General features: G+C 35.3%; 3 protein-coding genes across 6 annotated transcripts; all 3 read left to right on the forward strand.

Moving 5' to 3' along the window:
• Positions 1 to 2033: 2033 nt before the first annotated feature.
• LOC111712789 (arginine/serine-rich protein PNISR) lies at positions 2034 to 5191 on the forward strand. Of its 2 annotated transcripts, none has more exons than XM_023487526.1 (3): positions 2034 to 2136; positions 2864 to 2936; positions 3336 to 5191. In XM_023487526.1, exons 2-3 carry the CDS (start codon positions 2865 to 2867, stop codon positions 5097 to 5099), a joined length of 1836 nt encoding a protein of 611 aa, XP_023343294.1. In that variant the 5' UTR covers positions 2034 to 2136; position 2864; the 3' UTR covers positions 5100 to 5191. The 2 variants fall into 2 exon arrangements, with proteins under 2 accessions (XP_023343294.1, XP_023343287.1); XM_023487519.1 differs by having other exon boundaries at positions 2069 to 2176.
• A 9-nt stretch (positions 5192 to 5200) lies between these two features.
• LOC111712806 (tetratricopeptide repeat protein 19 homolog, mitochondrial) lies at positions 5201 to 9668 on the forward strand. 3 transcript variants are annotated; one of them, XM_023487543.1, is made up of 7 exons: positions 5201 to 5455; positions 5544 to 5607; positions 5702 to 5962; positions 6846 to 7041; positions 7475 to 7578; positions 8034 to 8217; positions 9226 to 9654. In XM_023487543.1, the coding sequence occupies exons 1-6, from the start codon at positions 5249 to 5251 to the stop codon at positions 8177 to 8179; spliced, it is 978 nt and encodes a 325-aa protein (XP_023343311.1). In that variant the 5' UTR covers positions 5201 to 5248; the 3' UTR covers positions 8180 to 8217; positions 9226 to 9654. The 3 variants fall into 3 exon arrangements, with proteins under 3 accessions (XP_023343311.1, XP_023343319.1, XP_023343302.1); XM_023487551.1 differs by having other exon boundaries at positions 9557 to 9654; XM_023487534.1 differs by having other exon boundaries at positions 8034 to 9668.
• Positions 9669 to 9758: 90 nt separating this feature from the next.
• Positions 9759 to 18031, forward strand: LOC111712825 (uncharacterized). The gene is made up of 10 exons (XM_023487563.1): positions 9759 to 9952; positions 11223 to 11333; positions 12641 to 12696; positions 12770 to 12839; positions 13701 to 13742; positions 14184 to 14260; positions 15057 to 15135; positions 15739 to 15806; positions 17118 to 17170; positions 17273 to 18031. Exons 1-10 carry the CDS (start codon positions 9920 to 9922, stop codon positions 17374 to 17376), a joined length of 693 nt encoding a protein of 230 aa, XP_023343331.1. The 5' UTR covers positions 9759 to 9919; the 3' UTR covers positions 17377 to 18031.
• The last annotated feature ends 1064 nt before the right edge of the window (positions 18032 to 19095 follow it).

Below are 19095 nucleotides of genomic sequence, written 5' to 3' on the forward strand. Positions count from 1 at the left end.
TGTTGATAATCTAATATGATATGGGACGCTCTGTATAATCTAAGCTTGAAATATCAAAAGTGTATACCATCAGATTAAAAAAATAAAAGATTTAGAAAGTTTTGAGTTTGTGGCGAAAACCCAATTCTTTTTATCAGTACTCTTTATTATATCATGCTTTGGGGTTGAATAATATTCAATGAATATATATAATACTAACTGAATTGCCCGGCGTTTGCCAAAGGTATTAAAAAAACATAAAATACCTAAAATATTGGGGAAAAAATTAAAACAATTTTGAAAATAAATCTAATTTTTTAGCCAATGTTATTCCCAGAGTTCCTTCAAAAAATGTCAGCCATGATTTAAGGTCCAGCCGTTTGGCCATGGCATATAGCTGACATATAAATATAAAAATATGAGTGAAGAGCTTTATTAAAAAAATAAAATAAAATAAAATTGTTTCCCAAATTTTCCTCACGACTAAATTTTAACACCCCCCCCCCCNCCCTCCTATCAATTTTGTACATGACGAAATTAAAATTAGTATTTATTTATTATTATTTAGGGTTAGGTTAGGTTAAGACATTTTCTGGGCCGAGCGCTGCAACTAGGGGGCCGAGCGCTGCGGCAACAAGTCCATATAGCAGCTGTAATACCACGTGCTAGTAGTTCGGATGTGTAGTAGAGCGGATTTGGCGTAGGTCAGAAATGGCGTATGGCGGATATGTGTAGGTCGAAAAATACACCACCCACCCCAAAAAAAATAACAGGTACAAAGACGACAATGCTAGATAATAAAATAAACTTAAACAGCGGCATTATGTGAAAACTTGCGCTCATCAAACATTCACCAATTATCCTAGCGATTTCCGCATTAATAATTGTAAACTTTTAAAGGATCGTCCGAGATATTGTTGTCGACTGAACCTCAGAATTGCATTTTCATGACTTGTTGAAAATTAACAATTGAGTTAGGGGGGCGGGGGGCATATATTCTTTATCAGTACTGAACCACGATCGTATTTGGATGGTGTATTTTTCGACCTATGCAAATCCGCTAAACTCCACTTCTGACATATGCCAAATCCGCTATACTACACATCCGACCAACTAGCACGTAGTTTTACAGCCTTTCCTAGCCGCAGCGCTCGGACGCTAGGTGTCTCACGCAAAATTCTTATCTGATAGATAGATAGTTCTTACGAGAGACATCTAGCGGCCAAACTATCGTCCCCCAAAGTACGTGAACAACACGACCACTGTTTAAATATTATTATGTAGAGAACGGGCTCAGCTGGCGTAGGTACGATATGTTCAGAAGGGGGGATGATGCGTAAAGACTATGTAAGATTACCCGTATTTGTTGTTGAACTCAGTTACATTTGAAAATATGATTGAACTTCACAATAGTGAAGAAGTACAAATCAATTGATAATGCATTGATGGTTCACAAGTTAATTGGTAAATTCCTTATGTACGATTTTTGACGGGGGGTCCCTTATATAAATTTTTGTACATGGATCTTATATGTATGACATGGATATAATTGACCATGGGGCCGCAGCAGTCTGTCCTAGCCGCGGCGCTCGCCCCCTAGCCTGAACTAGCCCAGAAAGTGACGAAACCCTAAAAATATACTAATTTTGTTGAAAATTGTTGAAATTTAAGGCTCGTCCTGGCCCAGAAATTGTCTTAACCTTGCTTAAACCTAAAATAATAAGTAATAAAAAAATAAAAAATGGTCATGCACCAAATTGGAAGGGGGGTTCAAAAATCGTATGCTAGGACATTATTCCATATACAGGGTGAGGGTGTCCCACGCCGACCCACATCATATTGGATTGTGCATAGTTCAAAAATTGGGATTTTAATTACGTAACTTTACTAATCCGAATATTTTGAAACATTGAATTATTTATAAAAATTGTATCAGTTGTACGCAGTAAACAAAAGGTTCTTAGACTATTCTGTGCGTATTTTGACGTTTAAGCTTGGAGACAGGCCCAATATTATATGGGACGCTCTCTATCTTTCTTTTGTCAATTGTCACGATACAATGATTATATCTTAGCGCAAACCCAGCTCTAACTAATATTTATTCCAGAACTTATTAAAGCATGTTCGCGTAAACCTAGATATCATCCTCAACATAAGGTATAATCTAACCCTGAATCCCAGCTGATTTATATATCAGGTAATATTCAATTTTTTCCTCGGCCAATGCCCAATATTCCTGAACCTGTTTCACAAACTTAAAATTAATGAAACCTATTCTTTGATTGTAATTGACATTCGTATTTTTACGTTACAGTTACAATTCTTATTTTAAATGTAAACAAGGGCATACATGCTCAGGTTTAAGGCTGGAGGGAGTGTAAAAATGTTTAAACGTTCTTAAATATAAATCTCCCGACGATCCCTGCTTTCTAATCCTTAGTACCACGGTGACAGTGCACATTACGTACTACCCATTATACAATTTACACATTGGAGGTATTTGAATGTTTAACCAATACAGTTTATGTGATGTGAACAAGTAGGATCGAGGTTGTGAATGTGCAATGTAGTTTATTTTAAACAAAAGTTACTGTAACAGTATTTTCATCTATCGGAGTTTTCTCTAAATGAAATTGGACGCGAGACCATTTTAGACATATCAACAATTGCGTAAAAATAAACCTTGTTCAGTGCTGACTTTATATCAATATATATGTATCTTCTTGTACCGTATACATTTAGATAAAACAATTATATATTTAAATGAATGTTTTCAGGCCTCAGAAATAAAATTCAGTATAACATAGGCGGTCATGGATATAAAAAAACTAGTTGTCCCCCCCCCTCCCCCCTCCACTCTCATACTTGAGGTTTACTTGTCTAGGATGTGGAACGGAGGAGGAGGGAACAATGGAGGAAGTTGGCAGGATTGGAATCAACAGCAAGCAAGCATTCAGGTTTAATAATAAACAAATGAAATATTTTGATGTCCCATTGGAGACATTGGACCATGCATGGAAAGTTTCGGTTTTACAAGAACTTGTAAATTCAAGAACGCAAAATTTATATGTTGAAGGATTCGATGATTACGTATTTACTGAAATGATAAATATGTTATGTAATGAGTAATGATCAATGTCGTCTATTTGTGCATAATTTTGCATATTTTTTTCTTTTCTTTTGGAAAGCTGTATTTTCAAAAATTTATTTAAACAAATTTAAACTACATCATTAATATATGTATTTATATCTTTGTGTGTGAATACACTTTATAATAATAATAATATCAAGTTTTATAGAAATGAATTAGATTCAAATTTTTTTGGTTTTATTTTGATATATTTTCTCCTTTTTAGGCTATGCCTCATGGTACAGTGGACTGGGCCGCACTGGCGCAGCAATGGATTCAGACGAAGGACGTGACAGAGCAACCGATGGTTTCACAGCCGTCCAATTATATAAAACCACCCGGTGACGAGAGCGGAGGAGGAGAAGCGTCTATGGAACTATGTGAACCAGGCGGGGATGAAAACGGGACGGGTTGGGAGGGAGCAACCTGGAACCAGAACTGGCAAGGAGAGAATAACTGGCAGGGTGGGATGGATGCAGGATGGAATGGAATGGGTTGGGAAGGAAACGGGGCTGGACCTGGTTGGCAGGGAGGAGGAGGTGGAGGTTATCAACAATTCAACCAGAACCAGTTTGAGCCTGTAGAACCGGAGGCTAGAATCCCCCATGGAAATGGGTTTGGAAACTCTCACATGGCTGATTATAATTCTGGAAACCATCGACCAACTTTCCCCCGGAGCAACCGGAGGGAAATTCCATCATTGATGGACGTGCAGACAACTCCTGGAGGTTTTGAATCCTTAAACGAAGACCAGAAGAAAAAATTACCAAGTTGGATACGGGACGGGTTGGAAAAGATGGAGAAGGATAAAAGAAAGAAAGAGGAAGAAGATTATCGTAAACAGCGAACAGAAGAGAAGAAGCGCAAAAGGAGAGAGGAGCAGGAGGCTCTGGTTGCCAAGGATCCGACCAGGTCCAGGTTCGATAATGCAAGTGATGGAAGTGGAGACGAAGATCCTCCTGAAAAGATTGCTGAAGAACGGAAACCTCGAAAATCCAGGTTTGAGGCAGCGGAAATTCCTGTGCTAAAGATTAGCGCGGAGGAACCCAAGAAGTCGAAAGAAGATCTTCTCCAAGAAATGAGTTTGAACTTGAGAAAGATTTTAACGACAATTCTTCTGGAAGTAACCTCGGAGGAAATGACGGAGATGTGCGAGGATGTCTTGAGGAAAGAGACCGGAAGAACGAACAAACCTAAACTGAAATCTATGTTGTCAGGGTACGGAAGTCATTCTGACTCCGAGAATGAGGATGAGGAGGAGAACGATGTTGAATCCGATGAGGAAACCCAGAAAACTTTGAAGAAGAAGAAGAAGAAATTTGATCGGATGGAAGATGAGATTAAGAAGAATTGTTTAAGAGAAGAGGCGAGGTATAAACAAAGAGAGAAGAGATGGTTGGCTGGGGATAGAGCAGGGACGAGACGGGATGATTCTGACTCAAGTCCAGAACCTCCGCACGGATCAAGATCGGAGTCCAAGGAACCTCCGCCTCGGCAAGGTCAAAAATCGCGATCTCAATCCGTAGACTCGGTGAAAAGGCGTGATAAATCTGATACTCCAGAGAAACCTAAGAAGGAATCTAAACGGGAGAAAGAACGGAAACGGTCACGGTCAAAGAATCGTGTAAAAGAAACTGTTGATGTCAAGCCCAAGAAAAAATCATCCCGGTCACCCGAGTCTAAACGTAGGCGTTCACGTTCTAGTGAAAGCTATCGATATAAACGGCGATCTCGCTCGAGAGACAGACGATCTCGTTCTAATGACCGGCGATCTCGATCAAGAGACCGACGATCCCGATCTAGACAGAAAAGATCAGTGACAAGAGAACGTCGTTCAATGTCCAGATCTCGACAGAGAAAAGAAAGAACACGGGATAAATCCCCGAGTAGAAAAAGGACTCCTGAAAAATCTCGCCGGTCCAGATCCAGAGAACCGAAGAAGTCCAAGAAGTCGAAAAAGTCCCGGAAAAGATCAGATTCTGGGGATTAAGAATTACTGCATTCGTCTTTATTTTTTTATTTATCTCCTCATTGTTCTTTTCCTCCTAACTATAATATTTTCCCAATTTTTCGGAATCGTCATTTGATNAATGTTAATAATATCGTATCTGTTTATAATTACAGAGTAATCGTGTGGATATGCGAACCTTGCTTCGAGGTTTCATCCCGCTTCTCCGGATACCTCGTCCTGGCTTGGTCCCTTCCCTGCCGAGAGCTAAGTATAGAGATCAGGTTAGGAACCCTCTGGTTCTCTCCGGGTTCCTCTCCTGGCTCGGAATCTCCCAGCAGTCGGAACCGGAGAATGATCTCCTGATCACTATTAAACGAGGGATCTTAGCTGTGCAGGTACAAAGATAATTATATCATTGAATATCCTACAACGGTTAGATCCCGTCCATGGATTAGGTTTAGTTTTGACAACTAGGTTTATTAGGAAGGAGATCTGAAGAGGGCGGACCAGATCTTCCATATTGCTCTCAAGATGGCTTTTGATATAGGTGAGCTATATTGGTTAAAATTCTAAAATTATAAAGCATTAAAAATATGCAGTGTATTCTTTTTAATATTATAAATAAAATTGGTTTTTTTTAGGCCATGAGGAGGGAATTACTCACATATACTGTCTGCTGGCCAACACAGCGCTAGAGCGTGGACTGGTTGGTCAGGCTGAACGTCTCTTCACAGATATTCTTAAACGTCTGCTGAGCTCAGGAGAACCTCAGGACAGTAACGCGGTCGTTGAGATCTCTCTCAAACTGGCGCAGATCTTCAGTGGACAGAACAATCTACAGAAGGCTGAGCAGGGGTTTGAATTTTGTACAAAAACACAACAATTAAAGGTCGAAAAAGAAGGTGAGAAGAAATGTCTATGATTTGTAAACTCGATGATCGGGACGGAATAGATTAAGGCGTGGACATATTTTTCTTTAAAGCTGTTCGGAGTAAAATATTTGGTGTATGAATGATCGGACAAAAATTAGGTTTTATGTTTTTAAATTTTAAATTGGGAAGACTTTGACAAAGAAAAAGAACCTGAAGTCTCACTTCTCTCTTCTGAAATCACTACAGCGACCCAAAACTTTACTTGGGCTTTATTTTTAATATAGAATTAGTTTAAAGAAAGGGGGGGAGGGAAATTTAAGAAAAACTGCATATCATATCTCCGTATAATTCAAATCAGAAAAAAATTAAACCCTGGTCGACAATTTAAATTTGATATGGATACATGCATTAGATATATACAATATACATGGATACATGGATTCATGGATTTAAACATAAAATCAGGAATACATGGATTTATACATAAAATCAGGAATACATGGGTTTATACATGAAAACAGGAATAAATGGGTTTATACATGAAAACAGGAATACATAGATTTATACATGAAAACAGGAATACATGGGTTTATAAATGAAAACAGGAATACATGGGTTTATACATAAAATCAGGAATACATGGGTTTATACATGAAGACAGGAATAAATGGGTTTATACATGAAAACAGGAATACATGGATTTATACATGAAAATAGGAATACATGGATTTATACATAAAATCAGGAATACATGGGTTTATACATGAAAACAGGAATACATGGGATTATACATGAAAACAGGAATACATGGATTTATACATAAAATCAGGAATACATGGATTTATACATGAAAACATGGATACATGGATAAATAGAAAAATGGAAACCAGGATATATTTCTATTTTGTTCTAGGATCTGCCTGCAGTGAAGATACCCTGGCACTGTACGGACTCTGCCTGGATAAATCAGCACAGTTCTATCTAGGACAAGGCAGGTTGGAACAGGCGGAGTCAGGGTTCAGATCTGCAGTTCTTCTCTCATCTAGGATACATGGAGAGGAACATGAACAAACCCTCGTCATTAATAACTCATTGGCATCCGTACTCAGGGATTCAATTTAAACTTATTCTTTATGTTTTATATCTTACACATTCAAGTTTTGGTTCAGTATTACTAAGGAGGGTTTGACCCCCCCCCCCCCCCACTTTATATTTCTTGGCAACCACCCAGCCCGTGACTAGACTATTCCAGGTCAGTTTAGGCGATGTTAGGTACTTTCCCAACCTAACCTAACCTAAACTTTGGGAAGTTGCCGCTTGGGAAATTGCACATTTGAGAAGTTGCCGATTGGGAAGTCGCCCTTCGGGAAAATACCTAATACCTACACTCGGTTTTTATCCGAGTTTTGATTAAAAACTGTTAAACCTTATCGTTGGAATTATTCTTTAAATGGAGGGTCACATGAAATTAAGTACTTTAAAAACTCAATTACCTGGCTTAAACCTCTAAAAATCATGTTTGAATGAATTTACTCCGATTAGTTTGAAAGGAGAGACGAACCAAGCAGTTACTCTTCTATCCCGGGTAATTACAACAGCTGAATCCACATCCTGTCAATATCTTCCCACTTTTCTTATTAATAGAGGTAACTAGTAGACACTGTTATTTATTCTAGGATTCTAAGTAAATACTTCTTTTAATGATTTTGTTAAAAATTTTACCTTCGGATATCTCAAGACTAAATGGTTCAAGAAAAAAGAAAAACAACCTTTGTCAAATATTTAAGATATTTCTATCCATTTACAGTTCCTTGTTTGCAGCTATAAAATTAGACCAAAAATATTAGATAATTTTATCTGTGGTACACTTCGTGTTCACCCTGCTGAAAATGGACCATCTGGCAGGGGTGTATATTTTTAAGAATTAACCCCCCCCCATCCCGGGTATCCCTAGGTATAATTTTTAAAATTGAGATTATCCAGTAGACTGCATACTAATATTTTCAGATGAAAAAGTTTTAGGTGTTTAAACTTTAAATCTGATGGTTCATTTTCAGCAGAGTGTATTTCTATAAAGAATCTTTATGTGTCAAATGTTCAGGAATAATTGAGCTAAGAGCTGGTTTGATTGACAAGGCAGAGCTGGATTGCACAAGAGCTCGTGAAGCAGCTAAAAGTTTGAAAGATGAAGAAGCAAGAAGAGAGGCGACAGAATGTATAAATCAGATAAAAGCTGCGACAGGATGAAACCGTTATTTTCATCCTTTGTAACGTTCTTACACGAGGGATGGATCTTATCTTATGGAAATTCATCCTTCCTTCTTGATAAAAGATTTTAAGAATATTCACCCTGGTTCATAGTTCCTTTACTAAACCTTACTTACTGGTTCCTTTACTCAACCATACTTCCTGGTTCCTGTACTCATCTATACTTCCTAATTTCCTTACTCAACCATACTTTCTGGTTCCTTTACTCAACCATAATTCTTGGTTCCTTTACTCAACCATACTAAATGGTTCCTTTACTAAGCCATACTTCCCAGTCACCCTGCTCAACCATATTTCCTGGTTCCTTTACTCCGCCATACTTCCTGGTTCCCTTACTTAACCATACCTCCTAGTTCCCTTGCTCGTCAATACTTCCTGGTTCCCTTACTCAGCCATTCTTCCTGATTCCTTTACCTATACATACTTCCTAGTTACCTACTCAACCATACTTCCTAGTTCCTTTACTACTCCGCCATACGTCCTGGTTCCTTTACCCATACCTCCTAGTTCCCTTACTCGTCCACACTTCTTGGTTCCCTTACTCATCCATTCTTCCTGATTCCTTTACCTATCCATACTTCCTAGTTACCTACTCAACCATACTTCCTAGTTCCTTTACTACTACTTTGCCATACGTGCTGGTTCCTTTACTTAACCATACCTCCTAGTTCCCTTACTCGTCCATACTTCCTGGTTCCCTTACTCATCCATTCTTCCTGATTCCTTTACCTATCCATACTTCCTAGTTACCTACTCAACCATACTTCATAGTTCCTTTACTACTCCGCCATACGTCCTGGTTCCTTTACTTAACCATACCTCCTAGTTCCCTTACTCGTCCATACTTCCTGGTTCCCTTACTCATTCATGCTTCCTGATTCTCTTACACATTCATACTTCCTGGTTCCTTTACACTAATCAGTACTTCTTGGTTTCTTTTCTCCTAACATGTTCATAGCTACTTCTAATCTACTCCTCTCCTCACTTATTAGAAGTTTTCCTGAGTCCTGATCCTATTTAACTAGTCGATAATAGTATCTGTGATAAACACATTTTTAATCCAAACCTACAATCACTAAGACGTGGGGACTGGGGATTGATAAGTTCATTGATTTATTCAAGTATATCCGACTTTCGGAGGGAATTTCTTGGATTTGCATGTTCTTCAAGGAACGCTTTTTCGTACCTGTGAGAATTTAAGGGAAATTACGTTTTAAATGCTCTGTGGGATCAAGGGCTTGACAAATATTGATCTTTAATTCTCTGAATATCCTTTCTTACATTACAAAACAATTTTAATTTTCTATGAAAATTTATATATTTTTTTCGACTCCCTCCGTACTCGCGAGAATTAAGACTTCAAGACAATGAACTGTGCAGTCCTCACATTGGAGATTTGATAATCATTATACAAAAGCCAATTAATTTAGACAAATAAATAATAATATATCCAAGTTCGCAAGAATAATAATGCATTCTTTTATTTGAGTAAAACTATTATGTTCACATAACACCTCAGAGTGGCCAAAAGTATGTTTGGTCTAAAAATAATAATTGTTAAATAAAAAGGTCAATTTTTCAAATAATCCAATTTTATTTTCATTTCAAATATGACCATTGATCATTGTCAAATCGTGTTGAAGGAATTACTTTTTTTCTTACTTAATTTTATGTTACAGAATTTATGTATATAACTACTGGATTGAAAGAGTAGAACATATGAAGATGAAGATGAAGCGTCAACTGAAGAAGGTAAAAATGTATTTTGAAGTAACTTTCTTTTATCTAAAATGTACATTGTACATATACTTGTAGTGAACGTACACTAAAATGTTGGAGGTCCTTAAAATTTGTATAATCAACGTTGATGTAAAGATTGAATCTAATTTCTGGGGAACAAATAAAAATGGGACTTAAAGGGATCATACGCGTAATTTCAATGAAAAGGGGGCAATTCCTGATTCACAACGGTATTCTTTTTAAACGCTTTGTCTGATTCGTCTGATCGGAATTTTTTAATGAATTTTTTAATGAAAACAGATTATTTTTTAATTATGAAAACAGATTATTTTTTAATTATGAAAACAGATTATTTTTAATTATGAAAACAGATTATTTTTTAAATATGAAAACAGATTACTTTTAATTATGAAAACAGATTATTTTTTAATTATGAAAACAGATTATTTTTAATTATGAAAACAGATTATTTTTAATTATGAAAACAGATTATTTTTTAAATATGAAAACAGATTACTTTTAATTATGAAAACAGATTATTTTTTAATTATGAAAACAGATTATTTTTAATTATGAAAACAGATTATTTTTAATTATGAAAAAAGATTCTTTTTAATTATGAAAACAGATTATTTTTAATTGCTGTTTCTTTACACAAAGTGACTTCATTTCTACCGCAGAAAAACTTTTAAGAATGATCAGAATTAAACACTAAAAACGACCATTTTTTACATTATTGATCTGATAAAGGTTTCAAGGATACCGTTGTCTCTTGAAATTATGCTCGAGTTTACCTAGATATAATTCTTTAAGCTTGATTTAATACAGGGGGAGAAAATATTCCTGGGTGCTTAGACGTTTTTAAGAAAATAAATTCCCGGCCCTGCTAGACTAATCAACTTTTTTTTACTTGCTCAAATTAAAGTGTACATTTGTGAATCATTCTCATTGAAAAGCAGGGGTGTACAGTTTCTAAAATAAGTATTCCTCTCCTTTTTGAAAATATATGTGCGGAGTGGCAAAAATTTATTTCGCTGATATTGGGAAACGAATGATTTTTAAAAGCATGAAAAAGTGTGAAAAAACCTTGCCTTTTGATGTTCAATGTTTCAGTTTTTCCCCAGATCTTCTAAAATCATTTCTTTAAAATATTCACTCCTGTTAAAAAGACTGGTTTTTAAAATCACATTGACAATCCCTACTGCAGTGCATTAAAACCATTTAAAAAAGGGAATATTTTATCTTAGATTCATAAATTAAATTACAGTTAAGATGATTTTAGTGTGTTCCCCGGCTTGGAGTAAAGTTCATCGGTCTCCCTGATTCTTGGGTAAACAGAGCCCTGAAACCTGCCGTCATCGGACTAAAACAAATTTCTAACTTTCATCGCAAGGAAAATATGTCTTAGATAAATTCATGAAATTATACCGACAATATGGTACAGAGAGGAATAATATGGTTCAGAGAGGGATAATATGGTTCAGAGAGGGACAATATGGTACAGAGAGGAATAATATGGTTCAGGGAGGGATAATATGGTTCAGGGAGGGATAATATGGTTCAGGGAGGGACAATATGGTACAGAGAGGAATAATATGGTTCAGAGAGGAATATCATGGTTCAGAGAGGAATATTATGGTTCAGAGAGGAATAATATGGTTCAGAGAGGAATAATATGGTTCAGAGAGGAATAATATGGTTTAGAGAGGAATAATGTGGTTTAAATAGGAATAATATGGTTCAGAGAGGGATTATATGGTTCAGAGGGGGATAAGATGGTTCAGAGGGAATTAATATGGTTGTGAGAGGAATAATATGGTTCAGAGAGGAATAATATGGTTCAGAGAGGGATAATATGGTTCAGAGAGGGACAATATGGTACAGAGAGGAATAATATGGTTCAGAGAGGAATAATATGGTTCAGAGAGGGATAATATGGTTCAGAGGGGGATAAGATGGTTCAGAGGGGATTAATATGGTTGTGAGAGGAATAATATGGTTCAGAGAGGGATAATATTGTTTATGGAGGGATAAATTGGTTTAGAAAGGGTTAGTATGGTTTAGAGAGGGATAACATGGTTCAGAAAGGGTTAATATGGGTTAGAGAGAATTAATATGGTTTAGATTGGGTTAGAATGGTTCAGAGGCACAATATGGTTTAGAGGCATAATATGGCTCAGAAAGAGTTAGTATGGGTTAAAAAGAGATAATATGGTTCAGAAAGAGTTAGTATGGGTTAGAAAGAGATAATATGGTTCAGATAGGGGTATTATGGTTTAGATAGGGTTAGCATGGTTTAAAAATGGATAATACGGTTTAGAAAGGGTTAATTTGGTTTAGAAAGAGTTAGTATGGTTAGAGAGACCTAATATGGAGTAAAGAAAGTTAGTTTGGGTTAGAAAGAGTTAGTATGGTTCACGCTATTTTGAAAACAAGAATGTTGTGAATATTATGTAACCGAATAAATTGTGCGTAAAACAAAAAATAGAGGAGCTACAATGTCACAAAGTCGTACCAGAAATGTCGCATAAATTTGCCCTTATGTTTAAATCAGCGTGAGAGAGAGGTAATAGAGGTTAGAGCGTGGATAGTTGTTTACAGAATCCTGAGGATAGCAAAGTTTTAGACGGACAAGTTAGTTTTGTAAGATGACCACTTGTACATTCATTGTTGAAAATCTGAAAGATTATTCCTCTACAGTTATATGAGAAGGACGGAGCAAAATTAAAGCAGGCTGAGAACAGTCAGAGACCCAGGTATATCACTACTAATTTAAAAAATTGCAGAATATTATTTGATTAAAAGTTGAAATTTTTATTTTTTCCCCAGGACAGTCATTAAGTACTCAGAGCAGACATCCAACCTTCCGTCGAGAAATATAAAACTTGATTCGACAAAGGAAATGATGAATTATTAAAACTTGTTCTTTGGATGGAGGGACTATGTAAGCGTAATTTCAAGTGAACCTTCAAGCAAAGATGGCAATCCCTGATTTACAACGGTACCTTCGAAACTTTAATCTGATCAAAAATGTTCAAGATAACTTCGTTGACTCGAAAAGTGTTAAATTCTGATAATTTCTCCAATGCTTGCTTCTTATAAGCAAGAAATGCTCAAGTCACATTGGCAGAGAAACCCCAAATGAAAATAAACAGTTTAAAGAAACTAAAGCATGGATATCTAATTCATACTTGATCAGACAAAGCTTTTAAGTGTATCGTTGTAAATCGGACACTGCCGTTAAACTTTAACATCACGCTTTCAGTTCCAGAAAAATTCTTATATATATTTGATGGGAGGGGTCCGGGGTATATTTGATGGGAGGGGTCCGGGGAATATTTGATGGGAGGGGTCCGGTCTATATTTGATGGGAAGGGTCCGGTGTATATTTGATGGGAGGGGTCCGGGGTATATTTGATGGGAGGGGTCCGGGGTATATTTGATGGGAGGGGTCCGGGGTATATTTGATGGGAGGGGTCCGGGGTATCAAAGGAATCAACCTAATTTGAAGTAACCCTCAATCACATGCTTATTCACAAAGGTACCCTTTAGCCCATTATCAGATTAACAGTAAGAAAGATATTGTAGTTTTTCACCTCAACTTTTATTACTGCTTAGACCTGCAATTGAAAATTATTTATTTAGATAGAAAAACTATAATAACAATTCAAATTAAGAGTTACTTTTTAATATTAATACGTTGGCAGTTGCTTTAAAGAATGCCTGAGACATGCATATATTTATCTTGGTTGCTGTAAAGAATGAGCAAACAGAGGAAAACAGATCACCGGAAAAACACCAGGAATTTAATTTATTTTCTCTATTCTCTCCAAAAAATAGTTTTCTCTGCAAATTTTATTATTTTCATTTAACCTTCAATACAATGTACATTCAGTACAATGTACATTGTTTTTATCTGCAATTCTCATTCGTTTATAATGGGCCAACCAATTAAAACAACCTACTCTGGTTAGGCGGGTCCAAACTACATAGTAAATTGTGATTTTTTATTTGTATTATCTCGTGCTTTGTAGTTGAATAAAAATATGAAGAAAAAAAAATATGAATACACTTCAGTTGTTAGTACTATCTCAAATATTTAAAAAAAACTTTTTTTGTTGCACTGTATAGACTATAGAATCTATCCAAACCTATATCAATTACCCATAAACCAGCTCCCCCCCCCCCCATACAAAACTTTTTATTTTATTTTTGACAAAATAAAAGCAAAACTTCTGATAAGATCTTCCATATGCCGACATTAATCTGGGATCAAAAAGAGAAACCAGTTCGAGTTCCAGTTAAAGCTCCCATACCGAGGCAAGTTTGACTTTCAAGTCACAAAATTGAAAATTACTTTCGGAGCCTTGGGGAATATAAGAATAAAACTGAGTCTTTGCCACAAACTCAAATTTTCTCATCCCTATATCTTTGTGCAGCCTAATAGCGTATAAAACCTTAATATTTCAATCTTAGATTATTTGATCTAACAACATTCATAGTTTTAAATATCTAAGGTCTACAAAATTGGGTTGCAAAGATAGAGGGATTAGAAAATCAGTGTTTTAAGTTTCGAATTCTTTAATCAGTAAGATTGTTTTCCTGTATATTTGGTGTTGGTAACCAAAACATTTATATTTTTTTCCTTAGAAAAAACTTCTTTTTTCGCTCGAGTTCTAAAGAGAAGATTGCCTCAAACTCAAAACCCTATATCTTTGCAACTTGAAGGCGTAAACCTTAATTTCAAACTTTGACTTTAAAATCTAGCGGAATTTTTATTTTTTAAAGTCAAAAGAATTAGAAGAGTTGTCAGTTTCTTTGAACGTTCATTGTTCAAATATTTCCAAAAAACAAAATATAAAAATTAAATTAAGGGTGAAACGGCGGTGGAATAATGATAAAGAAAATATTTTTACTTTCGTTGATCTTTTAATAAAAAGGAATGGTTTTTGTTTGGTCTCTAGAAACCAACACCTCTGATTTTTTAAACCGATTTTGCCAAGATTCTCAAATTTTAAAAATAACCTTTTTTAACCTTTTTTCTATTTAATTTTGCGTAAGATGTTCGTTGTTAGTTTATAGAATTTCTAAACGAAATATTAATTTAAATTTCTAGATTTATCAAACCAGTAATAAAGAAAAAGAAGATTAAGAAGAAGAAACCTTTATTATCTCTAGAGGAAAGGTCCATGACTGTAAGTTGAATTCTAATTTGTCTTGTGCAACGTCAGAGCTGGAAACTTTTGAATAACAATTTCAATTTAATTGAGTCAAATCTTTCAATAGATAGAGAAGTTATATAGTTAAACTCTGACACAGAGATAATATAATCATCATTAATTAAAAATTATGTGGTTAGAATAATTTATGATCAATTAAAATCACAAAATCATTAAGTTTGACTCCATTTCATTTAACAATTTTCAGCTTAGTTCTCTAGCGGTGAGATTGTATAAGTTTTACAAATAGCATCTACTCAATTATAGGACATCTATAGATTAATTGATTTCGATTTTGAACTAATCTAAATTAAAAGAAGTATATAGCCCTTAAAAAAAGAAAGAATTCTTGTACTTTCAGTGTACAGAATAATATATACAATATTATTTATCTTCAGACCCATAACTTAATCAGTTTTAATCATCAAAAATAAGTCTGATAGCACTTTGACATATTTCTAACCTGAATGCAGTTATTAAAATTCCAAATTCGTTGTTTTTCTTAAACACCCAACTGCATGAGATTAATGCTTGATCCAAAGATTCACAACAAGTTCTGACTTCTGGTCTATTTTTCAGCCTTGTCAACGAATTGGTTTCTGGTGGAAAAGAATTATAACAAGCTCCGAAAATGATCTGAAAAATAGGTATACTCGACTCCTGGGGAAAATAGGTATACTCGACTCCTGGGGGTATACTCGACTCCTGGGGAAAATAGGTATACTCGACTCCTGGGGAAAATAGGTATACTCGACTCCTGGGGAAAATAGGTATACTCGACTCCTGTGAAAATAGGTATACTCGACTCCTGGGAAAAATAGGTATACTCGAACTCCCGGGAAAAATAGGTATACTCGACTCCTGGGAAAAATAGGTGTACTCGAACTTTTGGGAAAAATAGGTATACTCGACTCCTGGGAAAAATAGGTATACTCGACTCCTGGGGAAAATAGGTATACTCGACTCCTGGGGAAAATAGGTGCACTCGACTCCTGGGAAAAATAAGTATACTCGACTCCTGGGAAAAATAGGTATACTCGAACTCCCGGGAAAAATAGGTATACTCGACTCCTGGGAAAAATAGGTGTACTCGAACTTTTGGGAAAAATAGGTAAACTCGAACTCCTGGGAAAAATAGGTATACTCGAACTCCTGGGAAAAATAGGTAAACTCGAACTCCTGGGAAAAATAGGTATACTCGAACTCCTGGGAAAAATAGGTATACTCGAACTCCTGGGAAAAATAGGTGTACTCGAACTCCTGGGAAAAATAGGTGTACTCGAACTCCTGGGAAAAAATTGAAAAGATAGATTCTCGTATAATTTCAATGAGGAAAGAAACTGTTTAGTTCAGAAATAAATTAATGAATCATTCTGATAGATTTTGTAACAAACCTGAATTTCACCCCTTTAAATTGTCACAATGTGAATCAGACTTACCACTTGAATTTACGTCTTCAGTCCCTTTAATTGTCACGAATTAACGATAATTTACCTTTAAATCAACATTGGTTTTTATTAAATAGAAACTAACATTATTATATTATACCAGGCAATTTAATTCTGTAACTATTGATTTTCAATGTACCATTTTTCATTGTACTCTAATAAACAAAAAAGTCTGCTGTGGGAAAATGGTGGATTTTCAATAACAGTAAATGTCAACATTTTTTCTGCGCTATTACGCCCGGCCAAAAACTGTTGCCCTTGCTTAGCTGTTTAGACGTTGTGACGTTTATTTGATATCAACAGACAAGCAAAAGATTTATTATCTTTCGATTTAAACCTAATAACGACATTGGTTTATTTTTTTTAATAGTTGTAAGCTTATTTATCAAAAAAATTTCCTTAATTTTCATGATTATGATATTGTTTGATTTTTTTTGTTATTGTTATGAGAGTTTAACAACCCGCAGAATGGACTATAGACTAGTTTATTAAGTATTATGATATTTTTAGGCGCGAGAAAAGGAAACTGGTCGACTATTCTGGCATTTACAATATTCTGCAAGGAAAATATATTAAAAACCTTCTCCTTATGCCCTGTTATTTTTTATTTAGTAATTTTTATGATGAAGATAATTTGAAGATACAAAATATATTTTGTTCTTTAGAGGATTCTCCTATTTCCGACTTAGTTCTTGATAGTGAAGATTCCTGGTTGCGTCCTAACCCAACAGTAGTTCTACCAGCCCAGTCTGTTCGTCAGACAACCTAAGTCGCCCCTTCTCACCAGGCCAACAAGAACGTCCTTCCTCGCCCAACAAACAAGATTACTTCTCCTCACCCGACAAACAAGATTGCTTTTCCTCACCCGACAAACAAGATTTTCCTTCCTCACCCGACAAACAAGATTTTCCTTCCTCACTCGACAAACACGATGGTTCTTACTCGCCCGACAAAAAAGATCGTTCTTCTATACCTGATAAACAAGATCGTTCTTCTATACCTGATAAACAAGATCGTTCTTCTATACCTAATAAACAAGATCATCTGTTCTCGCCCGATAAAAAGAATCGTTCTTCCCATCTTAACACGCCAGATCATTCTTTTTCATCAGAAAATTTCTCCTCCTTGGACACACCAGACCATTCTCTCTCACCTGATTACTCTCTTTTGTTGAGCACATCAGACAATTCCTATCCATTCGACGTCCCAGACCAGATATTCTTATTCTAAACACATCGGACACCAGACCTGCTAGTCTGTTCATGTTCAATCGTGCTAGAAAAAACCATATCAAGCAATATATTACCTACACCTGTGCACATTGATTGGAAGTAGATTGTAATGTATACAACTATTGTTAAAAGGCAAAAATATTTAGTGAATATTAATTTCATATTTGTGAAAAAATATATGAAAATAGCTTACATGGACAAATTGATAGATGTTACAGGGAGTGTTCGTGAAAAATGGAAGGGGAAAATATTCGATGGTGATTGCAACTTTAATCTTACTTCTATCTGTTGCGTCTATAAGGAGAAAATTGTTACAGACGACTCATATCGAAGAACGAAGCGTCCATTAAATTAGAAAGTTGCATAATTCGACTCGGATCGTAAAATCGCCATCGAATATTTTTCGCGAACACTTTTTAAATTAAACAAAAGTTCTAAATTTTGCCGTGTTCCATTTTAGAGGAGATTCGATCAAAATCACAGTCAAAATTGATATTTTATGTTGATATCCGTTGTTTTCAAACAAACAATAGGTTAGCCCATAAATGCTTCGATGACTTACTTAAATTAGTCCTTGACAAAATACATCAACAATGTTATTAACTTTACCTGTAATAAATTATAAAATCACAAAAATCACGCACGGTGTTCTGAAAGGGGATAGGTATTAAAAAAATGTAAATGAAAACGCAAAGCTAATAATGGGAATAAAAGGCAAAAGAAGTTACGATTTTAATAAAACCTTTTCTGAGAAGGCCTAACATCGTAGCGAACATAACTATGCATCAAACGTTTTTTTTTTCAATATTTAAACCTCTACCCCCCTTTAAGAATAATTTGCTTGATAATGTGACAAAAAATGACGTTAACAATAAATTAAAGAAATAAGCGTGGTATGTGTTACAGAGTTCCACTTTTAAGGCCGGATATTAGTATAATAATCAAAATTATTCCACGGTTTTTCTTTTAATATTACAACACTAATTTTGATTATTAAACTTTCTTCCTACGCATAATATACTATTAGAGAATATTAGAGAAAAATAAATTTAGTTCAGATTTACTCTGGAGACAATTCCCGGATTTTAGACAAATTTATTCATCGATCTTAAAATTACACTGACGAAGATATTTTATGATATCCTACCATAGGGCTTTAGGAGATATCAATATGCGCTGCAGAGGTTTAAGCGACTAAGCAGAAATTTTAAAAAGAATATATCATTTTTAAACAAATATATAAGGCTGACATAAAA

This window comes from Eurytemora carolleeae, unplaced genomic scaffold (assembly GCF_000591075.1).
Source record: "Eurytemora carolleeae unplaced genomic scaffold, Eaff_2.0 scaffold119, whole genome shotgun sequence".
Taxonomy (NCBI): domain Eukaryota; kingdom Metazoa; phylum Arthropoda; class Copepoda; order Calanoida; family Temoridae; genus Eurytemora; species Eurytemora carolleeae.